This window comes from Thermobia domestica, chromosome 13 (assembly GCF_964235325.1).
Source record: "Thermobia domestica chromosome 13, izTheDome1.hap1.1, whole genome shotgun sequence".
NCBI classification, from domain to species: domain Eukaryota; kingdom Metazoa; phylum Arthropoda; class Insecta; order Zygentoma; family Lepismatidae; genus Thermobia; species Thermobia domestica.
In genome coordinates, this window is record NC_137466.1 from 65,417,157 (window position 1) to 65,430,903 (window position 13,747).

General features: G+C 37.6%; 1 protein-coding gene across 1 annotated transcript in view; it reads left to right on the top strand.

Annotated features, from left to right (window-relative positions):
* LOC145667630 (uncharacterized) overlaps positions 1-12,713 on the top strand; it is a 46,174-nt gene extending 33,461 nt beyond the window's left edge. The window contains exons 2-3 of the mRNA XM_081735091.1: positions 11,233-12,482; positions 12,623-12,713. Of these exons, the coding sequence (XP_081591217.1) occupies positions 11,233-12,326 (1,094 nt within the window). The 3' untranslated portion in view covers positions 12,327-12,482; positions 12,623-12,713. The remainder of the gene's footprint in view (positions 1-11,232; positions 12,483-12,622) is intronic.
* The last annotated feature ends 1,034 nt before the right edge of the window (positions 12,714-13,747 follow it).

A 13,747-nucleotide genomic window follows, 5' to 3' on the forward strand; every position in this document is an offset into this window, starting at 1 on the left:
CATCCCACAAGGGACATCCCTCAAATGTCCGGCTCCAATTTCAATGAAACTTTTTTGCTGATAGAAGGCATGTATGCATCATTACTTGTGATGACAAATTTTTGCCATGGTGCATGTTTTCTATTTTTTTTAATAACTTTTAAGAGTTGTAATGTGGTTATTAGAGATTACTACAGAAGTCCCTTACTACCCTTTGTAAACGGAGCGTTAATGAAGAAAAGTGAAGAAAAACCATGTGGATACATATAAGTCCTGGGGGGAAGTCGTATGGTAGATATGACCTTGATGATCCACCATTTTGAATTAAGGTCAAGTTTTCAAAATGGGAATAGGGTAATATGATACATAATTTCGGGCTAGAATTTAATTAGAAAAATAATGGTGAGGTTAGTTTTAAGATACGCCCATTTGGGGGAAAGTTACAGGCATATTAATTGTTTTTACTTACTGTGTGAGTAAGTCCCTTCTTACTTTCGTCTCAAGACCTGTAAATCGATCGCAACGGCAGAGCCCGGTTTCGCACTAGTATTTAGAAATCTTTAAACTCACTTGAGGCAATATTTGTGGATTATTGTATTGTATTTTGCCTTTAATTAAATTTGAACCCACTTCATGATCTTGTGTAAAGTATCACTAAAAGAGAATTTCTCTTTTTATGGAGAACGTAAGCATGGCAATTATAAAAGGTGAGTAAGGTGCGTATGTATTTATAAGAAAGTCTTTTGTGGTTCCGCTAACCTATTCTTTAGTTGTTTTTTTTAAATACTCATATCTCATAAATAAAAAAGCTATTATAAAATCTCTTACCACTATTCTTTAATACTTATAAAATTTTATTTATTGTAAAAGCACTGGCGAGATATTTCTTAACGCCCACTAAAATTATGGTGGAGCTCCTTCGTGGCTAACGGTTAGCATACTTGCCGTTGGCGTGGGAAACCTGGGCTTGATTCCCGGTGGGAGTTCATGTGGTTCGGATTCCACGTTAATCAGTAGGTCCACGTCTCACATAGCCTCGCTGCTGAACGGGACGTTAAACTCAGAATCAATTCAACTCAAAATTATGGTTTTGACTTTATTATGATGTCATTAGTTTAAACGCCCAACTGCCCAGGAATTATAAACATTGACTACATTATAAAATTGTAATTCGTGACGACTAAAATATCAGAAATTAAAGATTATTCTTTGGGTTTTGGAACATTTTGAAAAACGTGAAAAACTGGTACTGCACCGATACAACACACCTTTTGGATTTGTCATAACATGTCTTACATAGCTTTGGTTCGATTCTCAACACGGACTGCAACTACCCGTTAAATTGTGCATCCGAAAGGCACTCTTTGTTAAACCTCGCTTATCACCGCTCATCTTAATAATATATATATAACTTCACCGCGAAGCAAATGTTGCATTTCTCTCTTTGATCCTAACACAAAACAAAACTAACCACAGCTGTGACACGAAGGAGCTATTTCGAAAAGAAACAAGCTGTACTTCATAGAGATGTGTACCAAATGATAGAAGTATAAAGTATTGTTTAATATCGTGTTTATTGATATCAGTTGGTGTTCTTAATGAGTTTACTCATTAGTTTAGAAAGAGTATATATGGAATTTGGACATATGTTGTACGTATTCTCCTGAGAAATTGATGAGACCAGAAAAGTTATAAGGACAGATGGAATAGGTTTAAGCGCATCTAAGTGACTTTATCAAATATTTATTCTCCGTAATGGTACCACGCGGAAAACTTGGTATAGGCCTACTTTTATCTTTGCCTCCCTCTGTTAGCTGTTTCGTATCATATATATCGGATGGTTTTGATATTTCTTCTGATCATTAAAACAACAATGGTACATGTGTGCGTGCAGAAATGCAAAAGCACAAGGTAATTTCCTATTTGTTTTGGAAACAACAAGCCCATTGCGAGAGAAATTGAGCACAGCGAGATCGGGTGTTTACTCACGGTCAGTTCGCAGCAGGAGTCCATGGTAAAAGATTTGGCTATCTCGAAAACACTCGCAAAACCTTACAAATACAAAAGACTGCGCTTCAAAGAAAGTTTAGACTCAGATGTTTTAATTTTCTTTTAGCATCTTTCTTCAGCAAGAGTCGGTTCGTTGTATTCGAAAAAGGGAAGGGAGAAAGGGTGAATTTATAATTTATGTGGGGGGTAACGTTGTAAGTAGTATAAACAATACATACCGCTTCCGACTCTGTACTGAAGCACTTCCTTTAGCGGTATATCAGTAGATCTATCCTGACCCTCATCCCACCTCAAGTTGTAAATTAGAAAGGGACAGAAGTATTCAACATGACTGCGCACTTGAGTTTCAGTTCACAATACGAAAACCAGTGAGCAAGTAAACAGTCTTTTGTAGGATCGTGTTTTACTTCTTGAATTTATTTTTGAACATTTCTGTGAATTCAACAACAGAACGCAGTAGAAATACGGACTAGTTTTTACTCCAACCATTACTTTCGCTCCAACCCAGGGATGCCACATTTATGATTTCGTACTAGATTTAGTGATTTTACTATTGAACTAGTGATCTAGTACATATTTTGGGTAAATAGGCACATTCTAGTGATTTTTTTGCATTTTTTTCTGATGCAGACAAATGAGAAGGAAATGGTTCTTAAAATAAAAGGAAGAAGTATATTGCAGTTCAAAACAAATGTAGAAACCTTAAATTATTTTTTCTTTTCCCTCTGACTGAATGAAACCCCTGCTGTGTAACGACCTTAGGTAAACAACGGCTATCTTTGGTCCGCTACCTCCTTTTGTTAGCCGACATGAGATGGGTTACTTTTTTTCTGGAAGAAAGTGAAGAAATAATTATCCAGTACATTTACGTTTTGTCAGGCACACGGGCGCAGTCTGTACTTGTTTCCTAACGAATTTTAGCAACATAACATAAATGAAACATATGTACCAGAAAATAGAGGCAGTACAAACGGAAACTTTTATCTGTGACACATTTGATGAGAAATATAGTTAGATGTCAAGTGCAAGCAATCTAAACATGTCCTATCCTGTAATTCTATTCGTATGTTTATGTAGGTGAGACTGAGAAATCAAGAAACAATAATAACTGGTTTTCTTCCAGGGGAAAAATCTAAATATGAAGGGGTGTTACACTGGGACTTTAATTGCGTCCTTTGTACAAGATTAACAAGTAATAGCAATTTTTTAATTTATTTTAGTTCTTGGGGAGAGGAAGATGGAAGCGAACCCTCGTAAGGACCTCTGCAAGGAAACATGAATACTATCCGCCACTGTTTGTTACATTACACAAAATAGTTATATATATATATATATATATATATATATATATATATATATATATATATATATATATATATATATATATATATATATATATATATATATATATAGTGAGTTTTAGTCAGGGTTTTCATTCTGCAGGAGAGGGGGGTAGTAATACCTGACGAGCATTTTCTATTCTCAGAGTGTTGCAATGATAGCATTTCCTCCATTATAACTTGGCCAAGCTAGTTGCATTATATGTAAGGATTAAGTTAGCCTAAAAAGCTTAAATTTCTATGGCTGTTTTACTCTGTACCCATGTTTCTCATTTTCGGTCTACGGGACTCTGTGTCCGGAAATTTTCGATGGCTTCCAAGTCGGAAAATAAGTGTATCAAAGGCATATATATTATATCTATGGTTATATAGGGCATGGATCTACAGTTTAAAGTGGGATGCCGGTAACAACTTCATGAGCTTCCACCGTAAATCGAACCAGAGTCTCCCGCGATCAAGGCGTATGTGTTAACCATACAGTCACGAGGAAATTCACATAAGCACACACACATATATATTGTTGAGTTGATTTTGACTTTACCGTCTCTTTCAGCAGCGAGGATATATGAAATGTAGACCTACTGATTAACGTGGAATCCGAACTACATGAGTTCGCGCCGGGAATTGAACCCGAGTCTTTCACGGTAAAGACGCGTACACTAGCCGCGGAGTTCACACACACACACACAGAATCAGAGTTCTCACACACCAAAGGTGAGAGCTGTGCCACTGAGTCACAGCGGCCACGGGGCTATGTCGAGTCCACTTTACGTTCATAGTTTCTTAGTACATAAATGTTACGATTATGAAATAGATTTTCCTTAATGAGCTGCATAAAAACAAAAGCTTTCGAAATGCATTAAACAATTAGCTCGATTTGAGTGTGAACTTAAAGTTATATCAGAGAGTAAATACGGATACGCACCAAAGCTGGAAAACTTAATACACTATTTCTCCTATATAGTCAGCATGTATCAAGCAATCGTTCAGCTTTCATTTGAGAGGATGGAAATCGAAGGCCCCTGAACAACTATGTTACTAATGTGCGGAATGTATTTATCTTACAGTGAACTGCTTTGATGCCAAGTGGCCTAACTCCAAAATTGAAATTTCCAGGAGTGAAAGTTGAAGTTCAATATCTCATGAACAATCCATATTTCTTTTATGTTGGGAACCAAAACCATAACTACTGTATGTAGTTCATTGTTTTATAACTTAGTGTTTACAAAAATCCTTTTAAAAAATACCTATTCATAGAAGTGAATGGTACTTATCTGTACTAGTTCTTGGCATCCAAGCAGTCCATTTATTGTAATACTAGCTTAATATACCCATTCTTCGCATGGGGGCTGTATTTGGAAGTCAATACCTGTGGAAGTATCACCATTCATTTCAGTGACCGCGAAAACTATGGATTTGACACTAGTATCAATCAATATGGGCTATTTATACATGTCTCGGTATTCCTCACCCGCTGACACCCGGCCCGCATACAGTAGTAGCTGAATTTGCAAGTCATCGCTGATGGAAGTGTCACCATTGATCTCAGCGACCGTGAAAACTATGGATTTGACACTAATGTCGATCAATTTGGATTACTTTTACTGCATGTCTCGCTAAACGCCCCCCTGAGACCCCCTGGTTCCAATTTTGACAAAAACGCTTCGCCTTAGACTGGGACCTGGACCAAGGTATCCGTGATCAAAATTTGGTAACTCTCGGTCAACTTGTCTGAGTAGTAATTGCCCCACTTGGCCTAACTTTTAATAATCCAATTTGGGTCCCCCATGGACCATAGTGAATGAATCAGGGATGCTTTGGCCCGGGATTACGTCACCTATTGAAATTTTGCTTATGCTTATTCAGGGGCCATGCACGATGGTACGAATGAATCAGAGGTACCTTGGCCATGTTATGACGTCATTGAATTGGGAATATTGGATCAGAGGTCATGATGATTCTTTAAAATTACTAAAAATATGGTCTTGATGATTCATTACGTTATGAAATAGTACAGGTTTACGAATGCTTTCGTTCCCTTTTATGGTATAAATTTGGAGATTGTTATGCATGGACTAACACTTGTGCAAATGAAATCTTTAGTTTTACGTCCCACGATTATGCCGGTTGGCTAAAGGCCCATACAGCAGAGGTGAACGCTCTACCACTGAGCCACCGCACCTCTACTGGTATGAATGAATTAGAGGTAGTTGGTTCGATCTAATATGTTCGTGTGACGTCACTGAACTGGGATTTTTAGCTTGGAGCTTATGATGGCTTGTTTCATTCCCTTTTATGGGTATAAAATTACCAAAACAAGGTTTGATCTCTTTCTTGATGACCTATTACATTATGAATTAGTAGACCCCAGTAATAGTATAAATTAGTATTAATATGAAACTCGAAAACTTTGGAGTTCCTCCGTGGCTAACCGGTTAGCGTATGCGCCTTTAACGTGGGAGACCAGGGTTCGATTCCCGACAGGAGCTCATGCGGTTCGGATTGTTATCCCTTTGATGAGATGGACTAACACTGGTGCAAATGAAATCTTTAGTTTTACGTCCCACGATTAGGCTAAAGGTGACGATGAGAAAGGAATGAAAGTGTGGGAGGAAACTGGAGCATAATGTTACCCACCACAAAACTACTTTTTGCGGTGTTTGAACCAGGGACCCCATACAGCAGAGGTGAACGCTCTACCATTGAGCCACCACCTCCCTTACTGGTGCGAATGAAGTTGAGGTATTTGGTTTGAGGTAATGTGATTGTTTGACGTTGGGGTGACCCTATTTCACTTTTGGGACCCCCCACACATGGACCATAGTGAATGAATTAGAGATGTTTTGGCCCGGGATTGCATTACCTATTGAAATATTTTTGCTTATGTTTACTCAGGGGCAGGGATCACTCAGGACACATAAGATCACATTGATTTACATCAGGAGTTGGGGGAGGGAGGGGAGTATCGCACCTCGTACTCTTTGATGAGTATAAAAATATTAAAATTTGGACGTTTTTTTTAACTTATCCTATTATCTTTCACGAGACATTTTCGTTGTATAATAGAGTACAATGATTTATTTTGGGAGTTATCGTTCCCTTTGGAGCATTATTACGTTATATGGAGGCATATTTAAAATGATTTCCTTAAATTTGATAAGCACTTTGTGATCCATTTTGTTCCGCTTCAGGTGTGAACATGGATACCTTGCAATTGTCCCGAGTTCGATTCTTGGAAATGTTGAAGTTAATTTAATGTTTCCGCGAAAACGATGGTGATAGACCGAAACAGGAAAAACATGAACTTCCTTGACTGAGGATTGAAGCAGGGACATCACACAGTAGAGACAAGCGCTAAGCGACCGTACACGTGTGTTGATTACTATGCAATGGTCCCGAGTTTGATTCTTGGTGCTAGTGTTAGGAAATTTTCACACCCTTCGAAGCTAATTGAAAGGATGACGATAAGAAATGATGAAATGAGAAAACATCATAAACTTATTTGCTTGAGGATTGAAGCAGAGGCCTCACACATCAGAAAAAAAAAACGCTGAGCCACCATGCCAACTTCAGTGCGAGCAGTTTTGCGTATGAAAAGAACATGATCAGATTATGTTACATTACACATTTCTGCTCGTTGTTAAGCATAGAAGTTTGTTATTGTGAAATTGCAGCATGTGCTTTTACGAAGAGTACTACATCAGCATTTTTCTCAGCTGACGGACTTTTAAAGCTCAACTTTACATTTATGTCAAAGACACTTTCATAACATATGGATGAGTGTTACATTTTTTCAATCAAGTTTAAGGAAAATGAATCACATTTTAGATGTGGTAATTTGAATGTCGTATTAAACTAACGAGTCAACGGTATGATGTCATGATCAAAATTGCGATACTAGATGTCGTAACGATTGATGTGTAAGGAGAAAAGACGTTACGATCGAATGTTACATCATGTTTCGGCTCATGATACATGATGAAAGCTGTGTTTTCATTGGTTCTCCGTGATGTCATTGATTCATTTTCCTCGTTTCTGATTGGCTGATAGTGATGTCACTTTATAGTTGAACCGTTTCAGACCTAAATAAAATTCTTAATTTCATTTTCAAATCCTACTTTCACGAAGATCTTGAATGAACGAAGGTGTACCTCTAGTGACAGCGTGACTTTACTCCGTTCCTTGAATTTGAGGTAAGTATCAACCGTGTTTTCTTAATATCAATGGAGTGCTTTTGCATGAGAATAACATTGTTATCACTGTTTTTTTTATTTTAGCATGAAATATTTAGCAAATGGAAGAATAACCCTCACTTACTTGACCGGGAATCCCACACATTAGAAGTAAGCACGAGAAATTTGTTGATTTTGGTTTAGCGTCCCTTCAGTAGTGGGGTGCTAGGAATACAGCTTAATGTTGAATTTGAGCGCATACTGGGTGTTGAACCCGGGCCACATCCCACACATTAGAAGTAAGCACGAGAAATTTGTTGATTTTGGTTTAGCGTCCTTTCAGTAGTGGGGGGCTAGGAGTACAGCTTAATGTTGAATCTGAGCGCATACTGGGTGTTGAACCCGGGCCAGATGTGCGTAACGCTAACCACTTAGCTCAGTTTCTGAAAGTTACCATTAACGTAAACAAAGAAACTACGCACGAATTTGTTCCCTACAACGTGAGACGTGGACTTGCAGTTTAATGTGGGATCTGATCTCCCGCCGAGAAACGAATTCGAGTCTTCCTTGTCTTAGCTCGAGAAAAGCAAGCGCATGAGATTTTGTTTTCGTTTCATGTTCGTCATACGTTTTAAAGTTCAGTGTCAGAGGAAAAATGCTTACTACAATGATTCTCTCAACACAGTTAGAAAAACAATTTCATTCATTCTTTTTATCACTACAGAAACTTAGGTCATTTACATGTTGATGTTGGTCCCGGGTTTGATTTCCAGTATGACGACAATAAAAATTTTAACAGTAGAACTATTTGAGATATGATAATTCTTTTAGGATTGATCGTGTAGTCATTTTGATACAGTTAAACGTGTTAGCGATTTTCTGAATTCAATTTTAATTCGTGTTTTTTTTCTCTCGTTTTAGATATTTGTTTTCTTTGCCTATTCCTTTTTGCTTACCTTATCTTTTTTCCTATTTGAATATGGCTACCTCTGGCTTTACTGTCTTGCGAGAAATCAATAGACATTATCGGCGTTTTAATCTTGAAGGACGAATGCTGGAAATTCAAATTAATGCTCCGACCAGTGGCACCGATATTGTTGAATGGGTTCAGGCCTCCTTTCAACAGATGCTGGATTACTTATTGGAAAATGTCGACGAAATATCGATGGTTGGATTATCGATTTTATCTCATGATGAGAAGAACAAACCGTTTTATTTATCTTTTCGGCGTGCAAGTAATTTGACACTGGAGACTTTATGGGCTTCCTTTGATCGCATCCTTCAAAGTAACGATAGTTTTCTCATGAACGAACCGTTCATTGTACATTTTCATCATGTGGATGTGCCCCGTGGATTTGGATTAGTGCGTCGAGGTCTTTTATTAAACGACGAGTTATTAAAGTGCAAGAAAGGCATTTTACGAGTAAAAAACACCGACAAGAAATGTTTGGCTTATGCAATTGTGATTGCTATTGGCTTAAAGAAATATAAGGATACGAACAAGAAACTGTACAGACAATATCACAACCAGAGCAAGTGTGTTGTTCTCCCTGACGTACATGAACTTTTGTCTCGATCATCAGTGAATTTAGATCATGGGGGATCCGTGGAAGAATTGCGACAATTGCAACGTTACTTGACAAATTATAAACTTACCGTATACACCAGCTTTTCCGGAGAAGATATTCTGTATGAAGGACCGGGTGGCAAAGACAAGATTCCAATCAATTTAATGTGCATCAATTCACATTATGACATCATCACGTCATTAACGTCTGTTTTTTCTACTAAATACTATTGTGCTGCATGCCACAAAAAATATGATCATCGTATTGCACACGTCAAGAACTGTTCGGCCATGTGTGAGAAATGTTTGCAGAAACCGCCATGCAGTAAGATCAATACGGAGAAACAGTGTCCAGAATGCAATCGTGAATTTTATGGTGAAACATGCTATATAAATCATCTGACTGTACCATATCATAAGGGCCAACCAATATGCAAGATGGTGAAACAGTGTTCCAAATGTCTACGCATTTATTCGTTTGTCCATACAGGGGAAAGAAAACATGATTGTACAGATTATTTTTGTAATGTGTGCCATAAACACGTTACGTCTACTCACCAATGCTATATGAAGCCTGATACGACTCAATTAAAACCTGGAGTTCCATCAGTGTTACATGCCAAGAAGGCTATGATTGTTTTCTATGATATCGAAGCCACACAGGATACTTTCTTCGATGAAGACACGTTCATTCATAAGCCCAATTTACTGGTGGCCCAACAAGTATGTTACAACTGTGTTCAAGATGAAGATATACATCATCCGTGTGAAGTTTGTGGACAGCGGGAACATATTTTTCAAGATAATCCGATCAATGCCTTTCTTGCGTATTTACGTCAACCACGACCCAACATCAAACTTATTGTATCTTTGGCACATAATTCTAAGGGATATGATGGTCATTTTATTCTTAAATCTTAAGTGGAAGAACATGAATTGAAACCTACCTTGATCTTGAACGGAGCAAAAATTTTAAGCATGAAAGTGAATCACTTATCGTTTATTGACTCTTTAAATTTCATGCCAATGGCTTTAAGTAAATTATCCAAGGCATTTCATTTACCAGCGACCAAAGGATATTTTCCACACTTTTTTAATACTGCTGCAAATCAAGCGTATGTGGGAAAATTACCGGACATCCATTATTATGGTGCAGATGAAATGAAAGTGGATGAACGAGAAAAATTCATGACATGGTACAACGATCACCAGAACGATACGTTTATTTTCCAAGAAGAATTGGTGAACTATTGTGTCCAGGACGTCAACGTACTTCGAATGGCTTGTATATCTTTCATGACCACTTTTGAACAAGAAACTCACGTCAATCCTTTCCTGGAGGCTATCACTTTGGCGAGTGCGTGCAATTTAGTATTTCGACGAAATTTCTTAAAACCCAATACTATTAGCATTCTCCCTGCACAAGGATACCGTCACAGAAACAATCAGTCACGGATTGCTTTGCAGTGGCTTGCCTACATGGAAGAAAAAGAGGGCCATCCAATTCTACATGCGGCCAAAGGGAAAGAAGTTTATGTTGCTGGTTTTCATCTGGACGGTTACTACAAAGATCCCGACACTAAAGAGGAACACGTGTATGAATTTGAAGGCTGTAGATTCCATGGCTGTCCTCTATGTGTCCCTACAGGCCGTGATCAGCCCATTTATGAGAACTCCGAAGAAACGATGAACTATCGCTACGAGAGAACACAGCGTAAAATCAAATTATTACGATCCATGGGATATAAAGTACATGAAATGTGGGAATGTGAATTTCGTCAAGTGTTAAAATCCAATCCAGCATTGGCCTCTTCTTTAAGCACACATCCTTATATTAATAAGACACCATTAAATCCAAGAGACAGCTTCTATGGTGGCCGTGTTAATGCCATTAAATTGTATCACGTCGCAAATGAAAATGAAGGCGAAGAAATAAAATTCTTGGATATCGTTTCCCTGTATCCTTATGTGAATAAATGTGGACGGTATCCAATAGGGCATCCACGAATATATCTACAGGGAGATCCAGAAATGCCCGACATTCAAGATGTCAACGGATTGGTCAAGTTGAAGATTTTGCCTAGCAGAAATGTGTTTCATCCAGTGCTGCCATTTCGCTCAAATAAGAAGTTGTTGTTTCCACTTTGTACTGCCTGTACCACAGCATTAAATCAAGATTCTGAATGTACACATACCGACACTGAACGAAGTCTAACAGGAACGTGGGTGTCCTATGAAATTCAAAAAGCCATTGAACTTGGGTATCAAGTCATTGAAATTTACGAAATTTGGGATTACGACATCACCGTATATGATCCAGAAACCAAGACTGGCGGATTATTCAGCGAATACATTAACACATTTTTGAAATCTAAGCTGGAAGCTTCTGGTTGGCCTGCCAATTGCGTCACCGAAGAAGAAAAGCAGCAGTATATTCAAATGGTACAACAACGTGAAGGCATAACTTTGGATGCAGCAAATATAATGACAAATTCAGCACGTCGTAGTCTTGCAAAACTCTGTTTGAATGCCTTCTGGGGACGACTCGCTATAAGAGACAATTTCAGCCAAACGACCATCATTAATGATCCCAAAGAACTGTATCAGAAATTAACTGCTCCAGATATAAAAGTCAACCAAATTTTACCTGTTAATGATTCGTTGTTATACCTTTATTGGCAGTATGAAGATGATGTTCCAGTACAAAATAACAATGCTAATGTTGTCCTTGGAGCATTTACAACGTGTCAAGCTCGTCTGGAACTCTACAAATATTTAGAATTGCTGCAAGAAAGAGTACTATATTTCGATACAGATTCCGTAATATTCACGCAGCGACCATCACAGCCCACAATAGAACCAGAAGTATTTCTTGGTTCAATGTCAAATGAACTGGAATCAATTGGACCAAAAGCATACATTAAAAAATTCGTGTCTGGTGGCCCAAAACAATACGCCTTGGAAATCTACAACCCCGACACGAAATCAACCAGTTATGTATGCAAAATTCGTGGGTTCACACTCAATTATACTGCAAGTCAAAAGTTAAATTTCAATAGTCTGGAGCAAATGATCATAAATCAATCGAGTGAAAAAATCTCCATTAGCACGCCGCAAAAAATTTACAGAACCCACGATCATCATCTTGTCACAAAACCTGAAGAAAAGAAGTACAGTTTCAACTATAAAAAACGCCGATTAGTACCAGACACATACGAGACATTGCCCTATGGGTATAAAAAAGCCAGAACAGAATAACAGCCATATTTTTTCCTAATACCACCAACATCACTTCCCAAAGACGGGGCAAAGAATCAACCGCAACACGGGACATGCTTCAACGATGCACGAACGGAGACAAACTCAGATGACATCACCTTGCAGAAACCAGTGGAGAAAAAAAAAGGAATTCAGGTACGTCACATTTGCTTTTCTTTTTCTCACATTACTCTCTTGATCAGTTAGTTTATGTTAATAATCTGTTTTTCTTCTTTCACAGGAAACAAAATAAATATTACCATGTATATTCATATGTTTTTATTTTCTCTTTACAGAATTTGTACCCGTCACGGACACGTCTTCCTTTGAAGAAAAAGAAATTCTGTATTCTATTTCACATGCTAAAATAAATGTACAAAAACATGATTCTGTGTTTTATTTCACATCCTAAAATCAAATTCTTTTCCTGTACTGCGATTTCAATTTCTTTTTTCTGAATCAGTTTACCGGTAAAATAAATCAATGTTTTACGGAAAAAAAATCAAACTAAATTTTTGTTTCAGAACTTTTTTTATGTACGAAATAAAAAAAAATGTGTACAAAATAAAATTCTGTTTCAGAAAATTTTTAGTGTACGAAACAAAAAACTGATTCAGAAAATTTTTGTGTACGAAAAAATGTTTACAGAAAAATTTTTTGTGTACGAAAACAAAATTCTGTTTCAGAAATTTTTTGTGTACAAAACAAAAACTGTTTCAGAAAAAATTTTATGTACAATCAAAATTGTGTTTCAGAAAAAATTTTGTGTACAAAATAAAAATCAGTTTTCGTCACGAAACTGCTCCGACTAAAAGAATCGATTCATCCTGATAGTGTTGGCAACACTGGAAAATTTCGGTAAGTATCGCTCAGGCACTGAGTTACAGCGAACACAACTAGATTCGAACCAACATCCTTAAATGTCTGATTCATCTCTAAATACAACCAACTAAACAATAAGATTATGTGTATACGCCAATGCTTAGCACTGAGTCAGCAAGGTTTTTCTTCAAGGTCAAAGTCGCACATGAAGTAAAAAGATGACAACACAGATCTTCCATCTTTCTATATGAAACATAAACCTAGTGTAAACTGCTCGCACTGAAATGTGTAATGTAACATAACCTGTACATGTTCTTTTCATACGCGAAACTGTTCGCACTGAATGGAGTACGGCGGCTCAGCGCTTGTCTCTAACGAGTGAGGTTCCTGCTTCAATCCACAACGAAGTAAGTTCATGTTTCCTCCTATCATTTTTCATCATCGTTTCAAGGGGACGTTAAACTAAACATTTCCTGAAACTAACACAAAAAATCGAACTCGGGACCATGACATAGTAATCAACAAACTGAACTTCTCAATGGAGTATGGTGGCTCAGATGTGTGAGTTCTCTGCTTCAATCCGCAAGTAAGTAAGTTTA